Raw genomic sequence first — 15,161 nt, forward strand, 5'->3', positions numbered from 1 at the left:
CATATCCCGCCGGTCCCCTTGCATGGAATTCACCATGTTGTGACAATGGTAGTCAAAAGTGTCCCAGAACTGCTTGCTGTCCTACATTCTTCAAAATGTCTTCTTTTATGTTCAACAGAACAAAAACATTATAAAGTCAAATTTCCTTCTATGGTAGTCAATGGGGGCAAGATTTGTTTGATTATAAGCATTCTTCCAAATATATTTCTCTATGTTCATCAGAACAAAGAAATTTATACAGATTTGGAACAACTCCAAGGTGAGTAAATCAATTTTCATTTTTGGGTGAAGTGTCCATTTAATATAAATGTTACTACATTAAAAGCGTTATTCAGTGTTTCTACACTCTTTATCGTATACATATTGGATTTTAACAGTTAACCCGTGTTGTTATGACTACAATCATTTCATAATCACAGAAACAAGCTACAATGACACTCCTGTGCTGTGGTTTTGCCGTACTGCCATCTCCTGGAACGTTTGCTTTTGAAGCCCCTCCTCACCACCCCTCACTCGCCCTCTCTTTCTCACTCCCTCTTTGGACGCCAGCCTGACATACCAGACCCTGTTCGTTAGCGCATATTTTTACCCGCCGTTACTAAATTAGGAAGCCAGTGAGCGAGAACTATGGGTGGCTGCCAAGAGGAGAATAAGGAAGGTCTGCTGAGGGCCTTGCCAGCCCAGCCACTAGCACGAAGAGCCACTTAGAGCTCTCAGAAATAGGAGCCCTGCAGAAACAGAGGCCAAGCAGAGGCCCAAAGACAGAACAAACAAACAAACTTCAATTTTTAAGAAATAACAACCACACAAGCAGCCTTTATACAATGTTCACGGTCACAAGAATGAGGTATATTATATAGACATTGTTATGTGATTAGTAGACAAAGTAATTTATTTTATTTTATGAACGTATTTGTAAAATAATATGTGAATATATTCAAAAAAGGTTTTGCAGCAGAATTTCCAGCTACAATTGAAGCGTTTTAAAGCGCTAAAATGGAAGAAAATCTGACATTGAACATGCCAATAGTCTAATGTTAGCAAATTTATTTTACATCATAAACCTTTGGACTGTATTTACAAAGCAAATACCTACATACCAACAACTAACAGAAGCGATATCAGTGGACCTCATTACTGTTGAATTAACACAAAAAAGGGAGATTACGTAAGGCAGGGGTTTGGGTGACAAATGAAGCTTTGACCTTTGTGTTCCCACAGAACTGAATACAAGAATTCAGCTTATCTCTCTATCGCTGCCTGTGTGGGAGGCTCTCTTCAGTGCACTGCAAATCAATACCTCTTCACTTCCCATACACAGCCTCATTCCCCACAGGTAACGTTCTTCTGTTTTAGACCTCTGGAGGCGTCAAGAGAAGACTCGGCACATACTAGAGGAATGACCAGGATCAAGACCTGTTGACCTGAATCTGTCTTCTATTATGTTTTAAACCATGCGATATGAATCACAATACTAAATAGGTTAAATATTGTATCATGTTTAATTATCAACAACGTACTAGAAGAAAATTATTATGAATATATTTATTTTTAATTGTACATTTTACTTTTGAATTAAACTTTTTTACTTCAATTGTTATGCTATTTTGAACGACACATATTTGGAATTGCACAGGTCCAGGTGAAGGAACATAAATAACAGATTTACTTAATGGCTCAATATTATTGCCACACATAAATTACATATGCTATAAAAGGTTGGAGTCTTTAATAATACTGATATGCTGACATCTAGCGGTCTTTGTTTGTAATGCACAAACATGTATTATTTGCATAGTGGATTTTCCAGTTACACTTTGATGGACTGTATTTCTTAACATTAGCAAGTACATTAGCTAATAGGAAATAACAAAACACTGTAAAGTTTTTCTGGTCTGTTGAACACAAAAGAAGATATTTTGAGAAATGTAGGAAAGCAAACAGTGCTAGGGCACTTTTGACTACCATTTAAATAGACTATAGTCAATCATGTCCCAGAAATCTGCCAAATATCTTTCCTTGTGTTCAAGCGAACAAGCAACCTTACACTACAGGTTTGGAAAAATTTGGGGTTGAGCAATTCATGACAGAATAAAAAATTTGGCGTGGAATATCCCTTTTAAAATATTCATTTGAAAATATGTTTTTTTGACATTTCTTCCACTGTGTGATCATGACTGCATGAAGTGGCTGAAAAATAAGCTCCGGACCATAAGACAAATAATGTTTGTAAGAGATAAAGAACAAAGAATCAAAAGCTTTTGTTCCTCTTCGCAATATTCACTTACTAAAAGCTGGAGAGCACAAATCACATCAATTCAAAGCTGGCAGACGACCAAACAAATTTGTTTTTAATATGATTGAGAGATAGTCCTTAGATAAAACAGTACCGCCAGAAGTAATACACTTTAAAATATCAGCTATAAAAATATTTAAAAAAAGAAAAAACGTCCTTCTTTTAGAAAAACAAATACTTGTGCTGTCGAGATTAAACTCGCTCAACCTGACGTAGAGGAAAATTCCGTATCCTCCTATCGTGGCCTGTTTGAATGGGAAGCAATATACATTATCAGCATGTGTGTTCACTGACTTTAATAACCAAAGTTTAAACAGTGGTGTTATTTTAAAGTTTCAATCCTCTGATCCTCGGGGCCTTTATTTAAATACATGACCAACTCAATGCGACTGTTGAATAGATGTAAGTTAGGGGCGCAAGAGCTTGGTGCTTTTACGCCATCGCGTGGTAGTCGTTTAATAGCACTTTAGTTGCAACACTCATACATCGACGGCATCGAAAGTATACGTTCATTACAACCGTTTGGCTCAGCACAGATTTGAAAATGATAAGAGATGTTATTTTGAAATCGCTTTCTCACATTTAGCTTCTCCTTTTGTATCCGCATCCATTGGTCTTGATAACACGTGACATCCGGTTGTTGATAGCGCCATCTAGTGTTCTTGAGTAGAACACACGTATTAGTCTCGCGCAGGCCTTAATACTTAAGGAATGTTCACAAATGTAGATGGTCAAAAAAGACACCCAACTTTACACATTTTAAATTTGAGCTACATTGAAGGCTGCAAGGAACACTAAAGCTAAAAGAACGTACCCACACTACACATTTTTTTAGACTTTTATTATTATTATTTTATGTATGTATACAATGTTGTATGTTAATCTGAATACCCTTGTGTGTATCGTTTTTATTATATTTTTCTCTTTTATGCTATGTTGTTGTTGTTATTATTGTAATGTCTCATGTTGATGTCAATTAAGCATTAAAAAAATTATGAAAAACTGAAGGTATTTGTCGCCGCTTTCTCTGGCAAAGGCCGAAAGCAACCATTGGATAAAGGATATTGATAAAGCTTTTCTCTCGGAAATCCTGTAAAATTCAACCAATCACGTAAATCCTTTTACATTTCAACCAATCAGATGACGACTTCGAACGTGCTGAAGTGTTTCCAGAAAAGTGTGCCTTTATGCGTCAGACGTTAAACTAACGGTCAGTGGGCGTGAACACTTATTTTGTCAGTGCAATTTGGTAACCATATTCTGGAACGATGCGTTGAGCTGGTTGCAACAAAGATTACCTGTAAGGCTGATATTGTCGTTGGAATTTATTAAGTTTGGACTATTAATTAAGGATAAAAAGTAATTTTTTGTAATTAATAATATGTTGCTTTTATTGAAATTTTATATACACAAATGTAAATTTTTCAAAATTCCTCCACGGTTAGTGGCTTTCAATGAGGAATTCAGAGTATATTAAATGACCGTGAAAAAGTTGAAAAGCCCTAAAGCAGTGTATTTGTACTCAGTGTTGGAAGATTTTGGATTTATAATTTGAATAACTTCCTACTCCACTACTTTGTTTAATTTATTGTTTGTTTATTTTTTTTCACTGTCTTCATTGTATTTAGGAATGATATGAATATTATGTTCTAATATTTGTATGTAAGCTAAGGTTGGTTGTGAATGTTAAACTATGATTGTCTTTTTTGTTAATGTTCTACAATGTTAACAAAAAAATAAAAAATAAATAAAATAACGGTCAGTGGCCGTGACCTCTGAGGTTGAGACTAATACGGTGCAGTGTAGATTTCAAAATAAAAGTCTATAAAGCTACGTTACGTGTAATGTTTCAATGAACTTAATATACCCTTTATGTCACACGCAACAACATCAAGTGATAATATGATTTGTTACAAGTTTATTAAGAAACAAGTCAAACATAACACTTCAGTTAATAGTCCTCCTCACTTAAAAGTAACAACAGAGAAAAAAGCTAAAATCACAGACCATATAAAAGCATTCCCAGTTCCTTCAGGGCCCAGAGGGAAATGTAAGCAATATCAATACAGAAATACACATTTCATCATAGCGCATCCTGATAATGAAACATAGGTATACCTGCATCAATAACTTAACACAATTAAGAAAATAAACATTTTATTTATTCATTCATTTAAAAAAGCCATTCACTAACTGGCGCGTATTTGCCTTAATGCCTGCATTAAGTAAAGGGGTAAACAAATCTAATGGGGGCCAGCAAAGGGTATTTCTTTGATACACAGCATAAGACACACCTAGAAAGTGGAAGCGTCTATACGGAATAATGAAAGCAGGACTGTTTTGTTGATTCTGGTTTGGTCAGATTCTCTATCTCTGGCATCTACAAAATAAATTCAGACCTGTTTCTCAATCTCTTAGCATTCATTGGTGCTTAAATGCCTGGTCCTACTGTATAAAGACTGTATATCTTATTCTCAAACAAAATTAGTTTTTCTTCACCGCTCAGACAATGTGAACTTGTTCTTTATAAATAACTCTCTTTTGTGTTTATTTGGTGTTAAGATAGGCCATACCTTCTAAATGCAGCATCAGAAAAAGGCCAGGGCCTTACATTCTCTTTTTGACTGTGGTAAATAAACATTATGTCAATTATGCAAAATCTTGTAAACTCACAAAAACCATCAGAGATGACTAATTTATGAAAATCAAACCTTTTGTTTGCATATTTATAGCCCATTTCTGAGCTACAATGTACACTTACCCTTACACTATCCTTTCTTTTTCAACTCAAACCTTATGCTTATCAGTCATCCTTAAGAAATAACATCCTGAATCGCCTCACTATCAAAAATTCTCCTGAAGACAGACTTCTACATCCCCTACACCATCTTTAAGGTGATCATCTTAAAGAGATATGCACTTAACATACATAAAACAAGATCATTAACAGACATAATGCACATATGAGTTATACATTAACCTGATTTTATGATATACATTTTAAACTTTTTATCAATTTGCTTATCAAAACCCCAAAACATTTTTTTGTGTACTGCAAAAAAAATCAATTTTAAGAGATTAATTCAGGTTCACTGCAATCACCGAAAACTGATTTTTAAATCAAATAAAAATATGCAGCAAAAACTAAAAAGTCTGTCTGAATTTCTGTCAAGGCATTACAAAAGTGAACCATTAAACATAAATGGAAAAAAGCAGGGGAGTGCAGTTTAAAACTGACGATAAATATGTATCTCCACCTCATTTTGTGTAGAGCACACGCAGAGTAACACTGACCTCGATATTCACTTCCTGCTGCTTGGTTTATGTTCAAAGCAAATTTCAACTGATGAAGAACATGGAGGATTGTAGAAGAAAAAGACCTCTTTTATCCCCAACATCAGCGCCCTCCTTCTAGATAAACAACAAATTCTACTATACTGCACAAATCTAGCTAACAACATTTACTAGTTTCCTACATAGCACAAAGACAGACAAGTCTATATAAAGAACAAATTGAAATATGAAAAGTAAACATCCTGACTTTCACACACGATATGAATAAAACAATAAAAAATGCCATTTAATTACAACAGGGCTAAAAAATAAAATAAGATGCCTTGCATAGGGGGGACAACAGCAAACATAGGTAGGAAAACCATGCATACCGAAAGGAGACTTGAACTGAATGTATCACATAGTGCAAAATTCCCAAGAAGAAACGAGGGACTGAATTAAATGCAAATTAATCTCTGACTGACATCAAGCCCAGCCCAACCCACCCAGCCCCTTCACCAGGCTAAAAGAGGGACCACCGTTACCCCCCTCCCAAACATCCCACCTGAATATCCCCACTGGTCTGGACTTTGGTGTGTCCTGTGATAAGCGAGGCATCTGGAGATGAGAGTGCCGTGGTGATGGAGGTCTTATGACCCTACCCCTGCCCACTTTGATGAATGCCGCTAGCGCATCTTGTGATCGTCAGTGTTGCCTATGTTGGAGCCAGGGCTGGGGTCCTGCTGTCGCCTGGGCTGGGTCATCGCACACAAAAACAATCACACATGCGAGATGTGCACAAAGATACACACACGCCAACAGACAAACCAAGACAGAGACATAATACAGTTAAAATTGTTGTAACGTTTTTCCAGTGCATATAACAGTTAGTTGAAATAAGCAAAACTTTACTGAAACCACAGATATGATGGAATCTGCTGACCTTTTTAATACACTGATAATAGGGGAAAAAAGGCAAATTCTGTGGAATGGATTTAAAATAGATTTGTACTTGCTTATAAATGTCAAATTGAGTTTCTGCACATTTTCAAAATTAGTTCATTTGCAAAAACAGTTTTAAAAATGTTTAATCTCTTTAAAGTTATACTTCACCCAAATATTCAGTTATGTCTGTTCTTAACCGATATAAATGTCTTTGTTCTGCTGAACACACAGGAAGATATCTGGAAGATGGTCAAATTTCATCCCCCATTAACTCCCATACTATTTATTACAATAAAAAACATGACTATATATTTTTTTTAATTTTTATAAAAAAGAATATTAATCTGTTTTTGAAAATGAACTCTTCATTTGTAGCTGAAAGCATATAAAAATGGCCAAAATATTTAAGGGTTAGACTACCAAAACATGAAAATTCTGTCATCATTTGCTCGTCCAAATGTTGTTCCAAACCAATAGAAATAAAACATAATAGGAGATGGACAGAATGACTCAGCCATCATTCACTTTTATTGTATGGAACAAAGAACAGCTTCAACGTTCCTAACAAATTTCCTCTAGGGTTCCAAAGACAAAAGAAATGATGAAAATCAACATGAGGGGAAAGAAATCATGACAGAATGCTCTTTTAAAAAACGTTCAATAAACAAATGTGCAAGATTCCAGGGATGTAGAATATAAATCGCTTTTTGTTTCCTTCTGCATTGTACTGTGAAAGTCAAACTCTCTCCAATTCTTCAAAACTCCACACAATTTCCCTCCAAGTTTGGTGCACGCAGATTCCGTGTGGTCCTTAGCAAAAACATTACACTCAATTTGATACAGCGCCCTTTGCCTTAAAATACACATGCAATTACTCTATAAGTCCAGCAGGAGACAGCAGAGATCAGCTTAAGTGAATACCGAGGTAAGGTGCTTTTTTTGGTAGAAGTGGCAGACGGTCATTAGTCAGGGGCAAGACTTCAAATCACTAGCCTTAAAAATAAAGATATGACTGATGGCCTTGTCACAGATACATATGTTTATGTGCCTACGTCTAAATCTCTCCCTGACATAGATGTCTGAGGACAACCAGGGCAGACGAACAGACAGACAGGCAGACAGTGAGGGGAAAGATAGACAGGAGGCAGACGTAGTGTATCTCACATAGCGTGAGGTCATCGTCCGTGTAACTGGCGTTTATAGCGCGCTCTAAACCTTGCCTGTTTTTATTCGACCTTGACGCCTGGGAATCCTGTGTTTAAGCGTACGCATTAACAGATGAAGCTGTTAAAGCTGTCATACTGTACACAGAGCAGTCTGGTCAGACGGCGATGCAACAAGACGTGTGTTGCATGTGAACATTACACTATAAATAATCAGCAAAATCAAAGCAAACCTCCAATGTATATCTCTATAAGGCATCTTCAATGGGCCAAAACAGAACAAAACATGTTTGTGTGTGAATGGGAGGAGGCAGCATCGATCATATGGAGCCCAGCTGCAGCACTCTCCTGTACCACAAGTCAATATTGCTTAGATTTTGCAGGGCAGCCAGCGCTGCTAATGAAAAAGATCAATACTAATGATATATTAATACTTTCAGTGGCCAACATCACTCATGCTCTAATCCCACCTGCAGTAAAGGCCTAGCTTTAATGAAAAATGCCCTATCTATTTTTCATCCATCTCTTTACCATCTATCATGGAGAAGGCCATTACAATCTTAGATTTCGTTTGGCTTTGATTTGCTCCCCCTGCACACACACACACAGTCACACAAATACGCACTTAAAAAGACAAATCGGTGTGTGTTCATAGAAGCAGAGAGTGTTTCTTTAACCTCACTTTGGGGATATCAATAGCGCTGGTACTTGTGTCTGGGTAGTATTCAGTACTGAGAAGACATTAAAGGGATAGTTCACCCAAAAATGAAAATTCTGTCGTCATTAACTCGCCTCGCTATTTATTTCGAACCTGTTAGACGTTGTTTCTTCTGCAGAACACAAAAGATGGTATTTTGAAGAAAGTTGGTCACAGAACAGCGCTGGCATCCATTCACTTCTATTGTATGGACACAAGACCAATGCAAGTGAATGGACGTTGGCTTCCAACATTCTTCAAAATATCTTCATTTGTGTTCGGAATAAGAAATAAAACCAAACAGGTTTGAAATGACAAGCGGGTGAGTAAATGATTTTCATTTTGGGGTGAACTATCAATTTAAAGTATAAAACAGAGTGTTATGTCTGAAGTGAATGTAAACGGGCGGGACAATGCTAGAATAATTTAGAAAAACCCCTTTCACAACGAACCAGCCCCCCTTTCCCAGAAAACACACATTTTCTGCTGAGCTTTTGTCTCTGTAATTGTCGCCGGAGTAAGCGGTTCTCCATTACAAGTGCTCTACACTGATATTGTCCTAGTTTTTATTGAATTACAGTTGATGGAGCCTGAGATTTGGCGGCCGTATGTTCGCTCCAAACATTGTTCAGTGTCCAAAATAAAGCTGATAGAACGGTAAGGAGCAGAACATACTAAAACAAGCTCAGATCTAGGGTCCGGCTCCACACTGCTGGGATGAGAAGGCATGAATTATAGAATAATTACAGGGTTTCGTTTTTCCACCGCTCGCAGTGACTTTGAGCTTTGAGGGAAAAACACTTGGCCCGTGAGTCACAAATCGTCTGACTGCGATGAGTAGGAAATTTGATTTTCATGAGCAGCGAGATCTGTTTAAAAAAGAGACCCTGGTGTGATTGATTCTGGAGGGGAGGATGAGGAGTGTGTAAAGGAGTGCCAGAGGGTGTAGATTAGAAGAAAGGAATATAATGGCGGCGGTTCATAAGGGGGATCTTTCTGGTCATGTGCTGCCAAGCTGTGCATGAGAGCTCCCAGAGGGCTTTGCAGCAAGGGGAGTGGGTGGGCGGGGCAGAAAGGAATCCTGGGATGGAAGTCTGGTCTCCATTACAGAAGTCGGAGTAAAGAGAGTAGGGGGTCTCCTGAGCCGGTGGGAGATTGCTTCTCTGTTCCAATGGGATGGACAAAGTATTTTTAACACTTATAAACCTCACAATCCGACTTATAGAAACTAACCTCTAAATGTTTCTAAGAATCACACACAAACACATGTATCCACACGCACACATAGAAGATAACAGAGATAAAGATGCTCTTTCATGCACATGCCCTCGTGAAATTCTGACACACACACACACACACACACTTACAGACACAGACACAGTTTAGTGCATGACACAAGCATAGAGAGAAGCAGAGGAGACAGACCCTGGTCCTTGAAGGCCATCAGTCCCAGATTTTTGATGCCACAGGGTCCTAAAAAACACAATTTGGTTTTCATCTTAGGAGCGCAATTTGGATTGATTGTAAAATGATTGTATTTGAGGACTTACAATGCAAAGATATTTCATGCACTAAGCCAAGAGTATACAAATAAAGCATTTCAACAGCTTAAACATACACAAACTGCACTGAGTAGACATATGCATGCACACATTATACTATGAAGCACACATCAACATGCCCTCATTCATTTTGCATTTGTTCTAAATGATTTATACTACGCAGACACTTGTAAAATCAAGGAAGCAGTTCACTAGATGAAATCCTAAACTGATGTCTTACCTCCTGAGTTATTAAATGACTGAGCTGTGCCATCGGCATCTGCTAAATGACAAGTGATCAAATCAGTGTTGCTCCAGACAAGCTGTTTAGCTACATCAAGAGCTCTTAAGAAATCAGGAGAGAGACAGAAAGTTGTGAGGTGCCATTTATTTCTAGCTTTTTTTTAAAGATTTACTCACTCTTACAGTCTTGCAAAGGAGAGAAGCCAATTACTAACCACTGTTTTTGATATGACAATGTCAAAATTAAAAAGAATTTTGAAATGTTGGCTTTCATGCTAAATATATTTTTGAATTTTTGAAACATTTTAGATTTAATGCAATGGATACCGACTGTATCTAACAAAACCTGTCAAAAATATTTTCAGGTCACTTTACCTTAAATTAAAATTATTTTTTGTTTTGGAAATGTAGCCTAATTTTAGGATTATTATGATGTTTTGCCACATTATATCTAAACATTAAACATTAAACATTTATTCCATTCATAATATACAGTACATGTAAAAATAAAACGTTCATTTTCTTTATGCAGTTATAGTTTTTTCTTTTGAGTTTGGATTGATAAATGATCTGAACATGTTTTAAAAATATATTTATTTTTGTCAGAAGATGCTGGTGGCACCACTTGATCATTTCTCTGCTCAGGAGCATCTAAAACATGCCAATAGAACTGACTACTGTCCTGTACTATGCACAGTGAACTGCTGAAGTATTAAACATTGTGGTATCAATGAAGAGGATTATGGTAAACCAATACAGCATATGTAGTGCTGTGCATGCAAAAATCTAAAACATGTACACACAAATACAGATCTCCATTACGACTAAAATAAAAGAGCATTAGATTTTAAGCATGCACTGACTGATCATTCATCTAAACTACACAGACAGCACGAACACACTCAACCTCACACACGGCAACTCCCACCTCCAAGTCATCGCGGTGTGAGCGATCCCTGTCCTCAAAATCCCGGGTCCTTCTGCGCGTTTCCTCAAAGGCCGCCTGGGCAAGAGCGTCCTCTTGCTGCACGCACACACAAACCGCACAGAAACACAAGAGGCGATCAGTCATTTCTGATGCTCATAAGGCATGAGGCTGAATGCATGATGTGACTTCTCTGTACCTGTGCCCTCTCATCATCATACTCCAGACAGCCCATCCCATCCAGACGGTGAAGATCAATCCAGCCTCTCCAGATCACACATACTCCATTCAGGATCATAGGAGCCTTCAGGTACACCTGCACACAAACCCATACTTAGATGTTATGATAGAAATATTACCAGAATAGAAACGAATTTTAATTTCAAATATTTGTATTGTTGTTTCTCTTTCTCATTGTGTCTGTAAAACACCACAGTGAAAAAAACTGCGCAATTGAACAAGGACGCATCAGACAGACGGATCGACTGACAGACAGCCTTTGGAACAGGTGAAAAGGCATAACCACCTACTCTACAGTCATAGCCGCATATGAAAACGTCACACCCGCTTGTACAATGGGTCATTTGAATTGCAAAACATTGTCTAAATGCATAATGTTCCTGCAGCTCAAATGGAAGCGTGTGACGCTCGTGGTGCTGAGCTCATGGGTTCACTTCCCAAGGAACCCGCAAACTGATACACTGTGTAGCTTGAATGCACTGCAAGTTTGGATAAAAGTGTCTGCCAAGGAGTAAAAGAGTTTTTGTGGCAGAACTTACTGCAGGGAATGGCTTCATACTGTAACTCGACTGTGGAAACAGACTTAGACAGATATACACATTAGATTTTTTTTGGTCTCTTCCTGTCGTAGCTCTCAGACCAGCCGAGAGCCAAATACTGTAGGGCAGCCTCCAATGTTTGCTTCCTGTGATGAGGGTATTTATTTATAGAGGCCAGCGTAGTAGAGTCAGGGTACATCGATGCTCGCCTAGCAGAGACAGGCAAAGCCTGTCTGACTTTATTTATACTGAGCATGGAGTGCACACGGCAGCACGGGCGGGCACATGATTACATCCGTGTGTGGGAGCACGAGGGGGTGGGGGGTCAGACGACTTAATTGAGCCCTCAGTTATGTCTCAACTTTTTCTTCACCTTAAACCCCTTAAGAACAATGAGATTATCTATCATAATTCAAGTATATCTGTCATAAAACAATTGAGATTAAACTGTAGAGGACAAATACGTGAAAAAAGGAAAAGCCAGGAAGAAAAAAACTAAGCATTTGATCTTTATTTAATCCCATTGTTGTCTATAGGAAACAGACAAAATACAAAAATACAAGGTGAACAAGAGCTGGAGAGACATGGAGAATGTGACTCAGTTTGACTGAAGAGTAAAAAAGAGAGTAAGTGAGAAAGTGGGATGAGTGAAAGACGGGGGTATATGACTGTCTATCTGGCTCACAGCCACAGGAATATCACATCTCTGCCACTGAGGAATCCAGGCTGAGACAAAAGCGTGCAGTCTGTCGGTCTGTGGGTGCTGTTTATTTCTGTATCTGCAGGAGAGCGCAGTGAAAGAGGCCAGCTATAAACACTCGCACACACACACGCAAGCGCACGTATTCTGTGTTACCCGCCAAAACCAATGAGGCACCCGAGTCACCAGATATGAGTGAAGTTTCATGGTGCTGCTCTCCTCAAGAGCAGAAAAAAACGCAGGAGCACTCAATGCTGGATTACACCGCAGTGTGTTGTTGGATACTAAGAGTCCCACACTGGGCAGTGGTGACTGCTGGAGAAACCTGCCAGACTAACACCCCAGCAAAACAGACACAACATGGGCTTTGTCTAGATTAACTGCAGTCTTTAAGCGATGTGTAGCTGTGTGTGTCTGCCTAGTTTCATACCCACGAAACTCACCACATCGTTGTGAATGTTGTCGAGTATAGTATAGGATTTTTGTATAGAAAATGAGTTGTTACAACAAAAAATTCACATAAAGAATTTTAAGTCGGCATATAACAGAAGTAGCGGTTGTCTTTTTTCCTTATAGTGACGTATACCCAAGTGAAATGAGAATCTTTTGATTAATGATTACAAGTGCAAATGTATTTTTTACAAATAATGATGTTGCACGGATAAATAGTTTATAATAATACTTCACCTCTGTAAAACAATTAGAATGATAATTTTTATTTCATGTCGACTTTAAGAAAAAAATCACATAAAGGATTTACATAATAATATGACCTTTTTCCTAACCAGCCACCCCTATATTCATTACTGTAGAAGAATAGTTACAAAAGCAAGAATATCTGCCATAAAAATATAAAAAAAATGAAAAACTTCACATTTATAAATCAAGGAGCAAGTCAGAAGCCTAGTCACAGACTAACTTAAATGTTAGAGGTGTCTTGATCAAAAAGAGCTTAAATTGATATATTTTAAGATGTTTTTAGGACCCCCCCAAATGAATTAAATAAATATTATCTCTCCAGTTTTGTTGCTTGTTGTGATATGGATATGAAAGCATTATTTAAAGGACCATTAAGACAGTGAAATCGGGCTACAGAAATGACAAAATCTTTGAAACTTTGTTTTTAGCAAACATTTGAGAGACATCATCACAGATGTTTATATGAAAGTGAAGTTCTTAAAGATGTTTGCTGTTGTGCAGGTCGCTGGTATTATGGTTTACACTAATGTTTACTAAAATAATACTGTAAGATAAACCACAATTTTTTTGTAGGTCTAAACAACATTACATCAACATCCGACACTTTTCATTGTCAATCATCCTATTGGAACTGTGACGCTCTCGCAAACAGGCTGGTTTGAGTCCCATCACTTTTAATGTTTCTCTAAAAATGTACATACCTCTTTACAAGACTGTTAAATAAAGCAGTTAGCAAATACAACAAAATTGCTTGTTTTTCTACTGCTTAAATTATGATCTTAAGAGATTCAAAGATCTACCCACATCTGTAAAAACATCTGACTCCAAAAAAACTATATGAAAACACAAAATCACATGACTGAAAATGTGTCAGTGTTTTCACACTTGAGGAAACGGTAGGCTTCCTGTCGGCAGTGAAGGGCTTTCTGCCATTACTACTGTTTGTTCCCTTTCGAAACAACCTTTCAGCCTCACAGCCTCCTCCACCCCCACACCTGCCCCCCTGAAAACTCTTCCACAATGTTTCTCTACAGGATACTCTGAAGGCTGTGATCTGTGTCCCCCTCAGCAGTAAAATACAGGTAAACTCAGCTCTGTAGCAGTTAAACTAAACATAAACCAAGCCCAGGAGTCAACAGTCTTGCTGAAATCATATCTGTAGCTATACAGCTACAATATGATTTGATCTTAGAAGACATAAATACTCAAAAAAGTAATATTTGGTTGTGTAGTGCAAATTTACAACAAATTTTTGAAGAATCGAAAAAGGGTATTTCATAGCAGAAACACACTGAAAGAATCAAATGATCCGTTTCTGAGCAACGTGGCACAATGGGCCACACATATAAAAATAAATGCTAAATATGAATCCGAACCTACATTTTTGTCATATCGGATTCTTTTGCGCTCTCATCTGTCCAAGTCAAACAGTTTCATTCCCAACCAATACAGCCCTTATAGCCATTAATAACACATTTAAAAAGTCTTCCTGGGTTTCATCCAGAGAGAACATTCATAACTCCATCAGCCTAAACACACAGTTTTCATTGGAGCCGTGCCAACAACGTAGACATATGAGAAAAGCAGTACTCTCTCTCTGCTGTTTTCCATTTTGTATTGTATATCGGAGGTGACGAGTAATCCCCCCCCCCCCCCCGAATGATCAGAAGGTCCAGGGAAAACACTGAATGGATGGGTAATTGCATGTTGAGGCATTGAATGGGAATGTGTCTTAATTGTTAAATAACAATGTTAGGGACTAAGGGCTAGATAACATCGCTCAAACAGAGAAAGCATGTAAGCTAAAGCAGTTCATTCATCGAAAAATCAACATTTCGTCAAAATTCAATCCCATTCAACTATGGATTATTAGCAGAAAAGTGGTATTGTTGCTCAAAGT

At 37.8% G+C, this 15,161-nt stretch overlaps 1 protein-coding gene across 7 annotated transcripts in view; it reads right to left on the reverse strand.

Moving 5' to 3' along the window:
* Positions 1–4,191: 4,191 nt before the first annotated feature.
* The window catches only part of cbfb (core-binding factor subunit beta), a 28,632-nt gene continuing 17,662 nt past the window's right edge, over positions 4,192–15,161 (reverse strand). The window contains exons 4-8 of one of the 7 annotated variants that reach the window (XM_079465299.1): positions 11,283–11,399; positions 11,087–11,182; positions 10,157–10,195; positions 9,800–9,847; positions 4,192–6,324 (exon numbers count right to left, since the gene is read on the reverse strand). In XM_079465299.1, the coding sequence (XP_079321425.1) occupies positions 9,818–9,847; positions 10,157–10,195; positions 11,087–11,182; positions 11,283–11,399 (282 nt within the window). In that variant the 3' untranslated portion in view covers positions 4,192–6,324; positions 9,800–9,817. The other 6 variants (XM_079465302.1, XM_079465297.1, XM_079465298.1 and 3 more) reach the window with 6 other exon arrangements.

This window comes from Barbatula barbatula (assembly GCF_947034865.1).
Source record: "Barbatula barbatula genome assembly, chromosome: 10".
Classification (NCBI taxonomy): domain Eukaryota; kingdom Metazoa; phylum Chordata; class Actinopteri; order Cypriniformes; family Nemacheilidae; genus Barbatula; species Barbatula barbatula.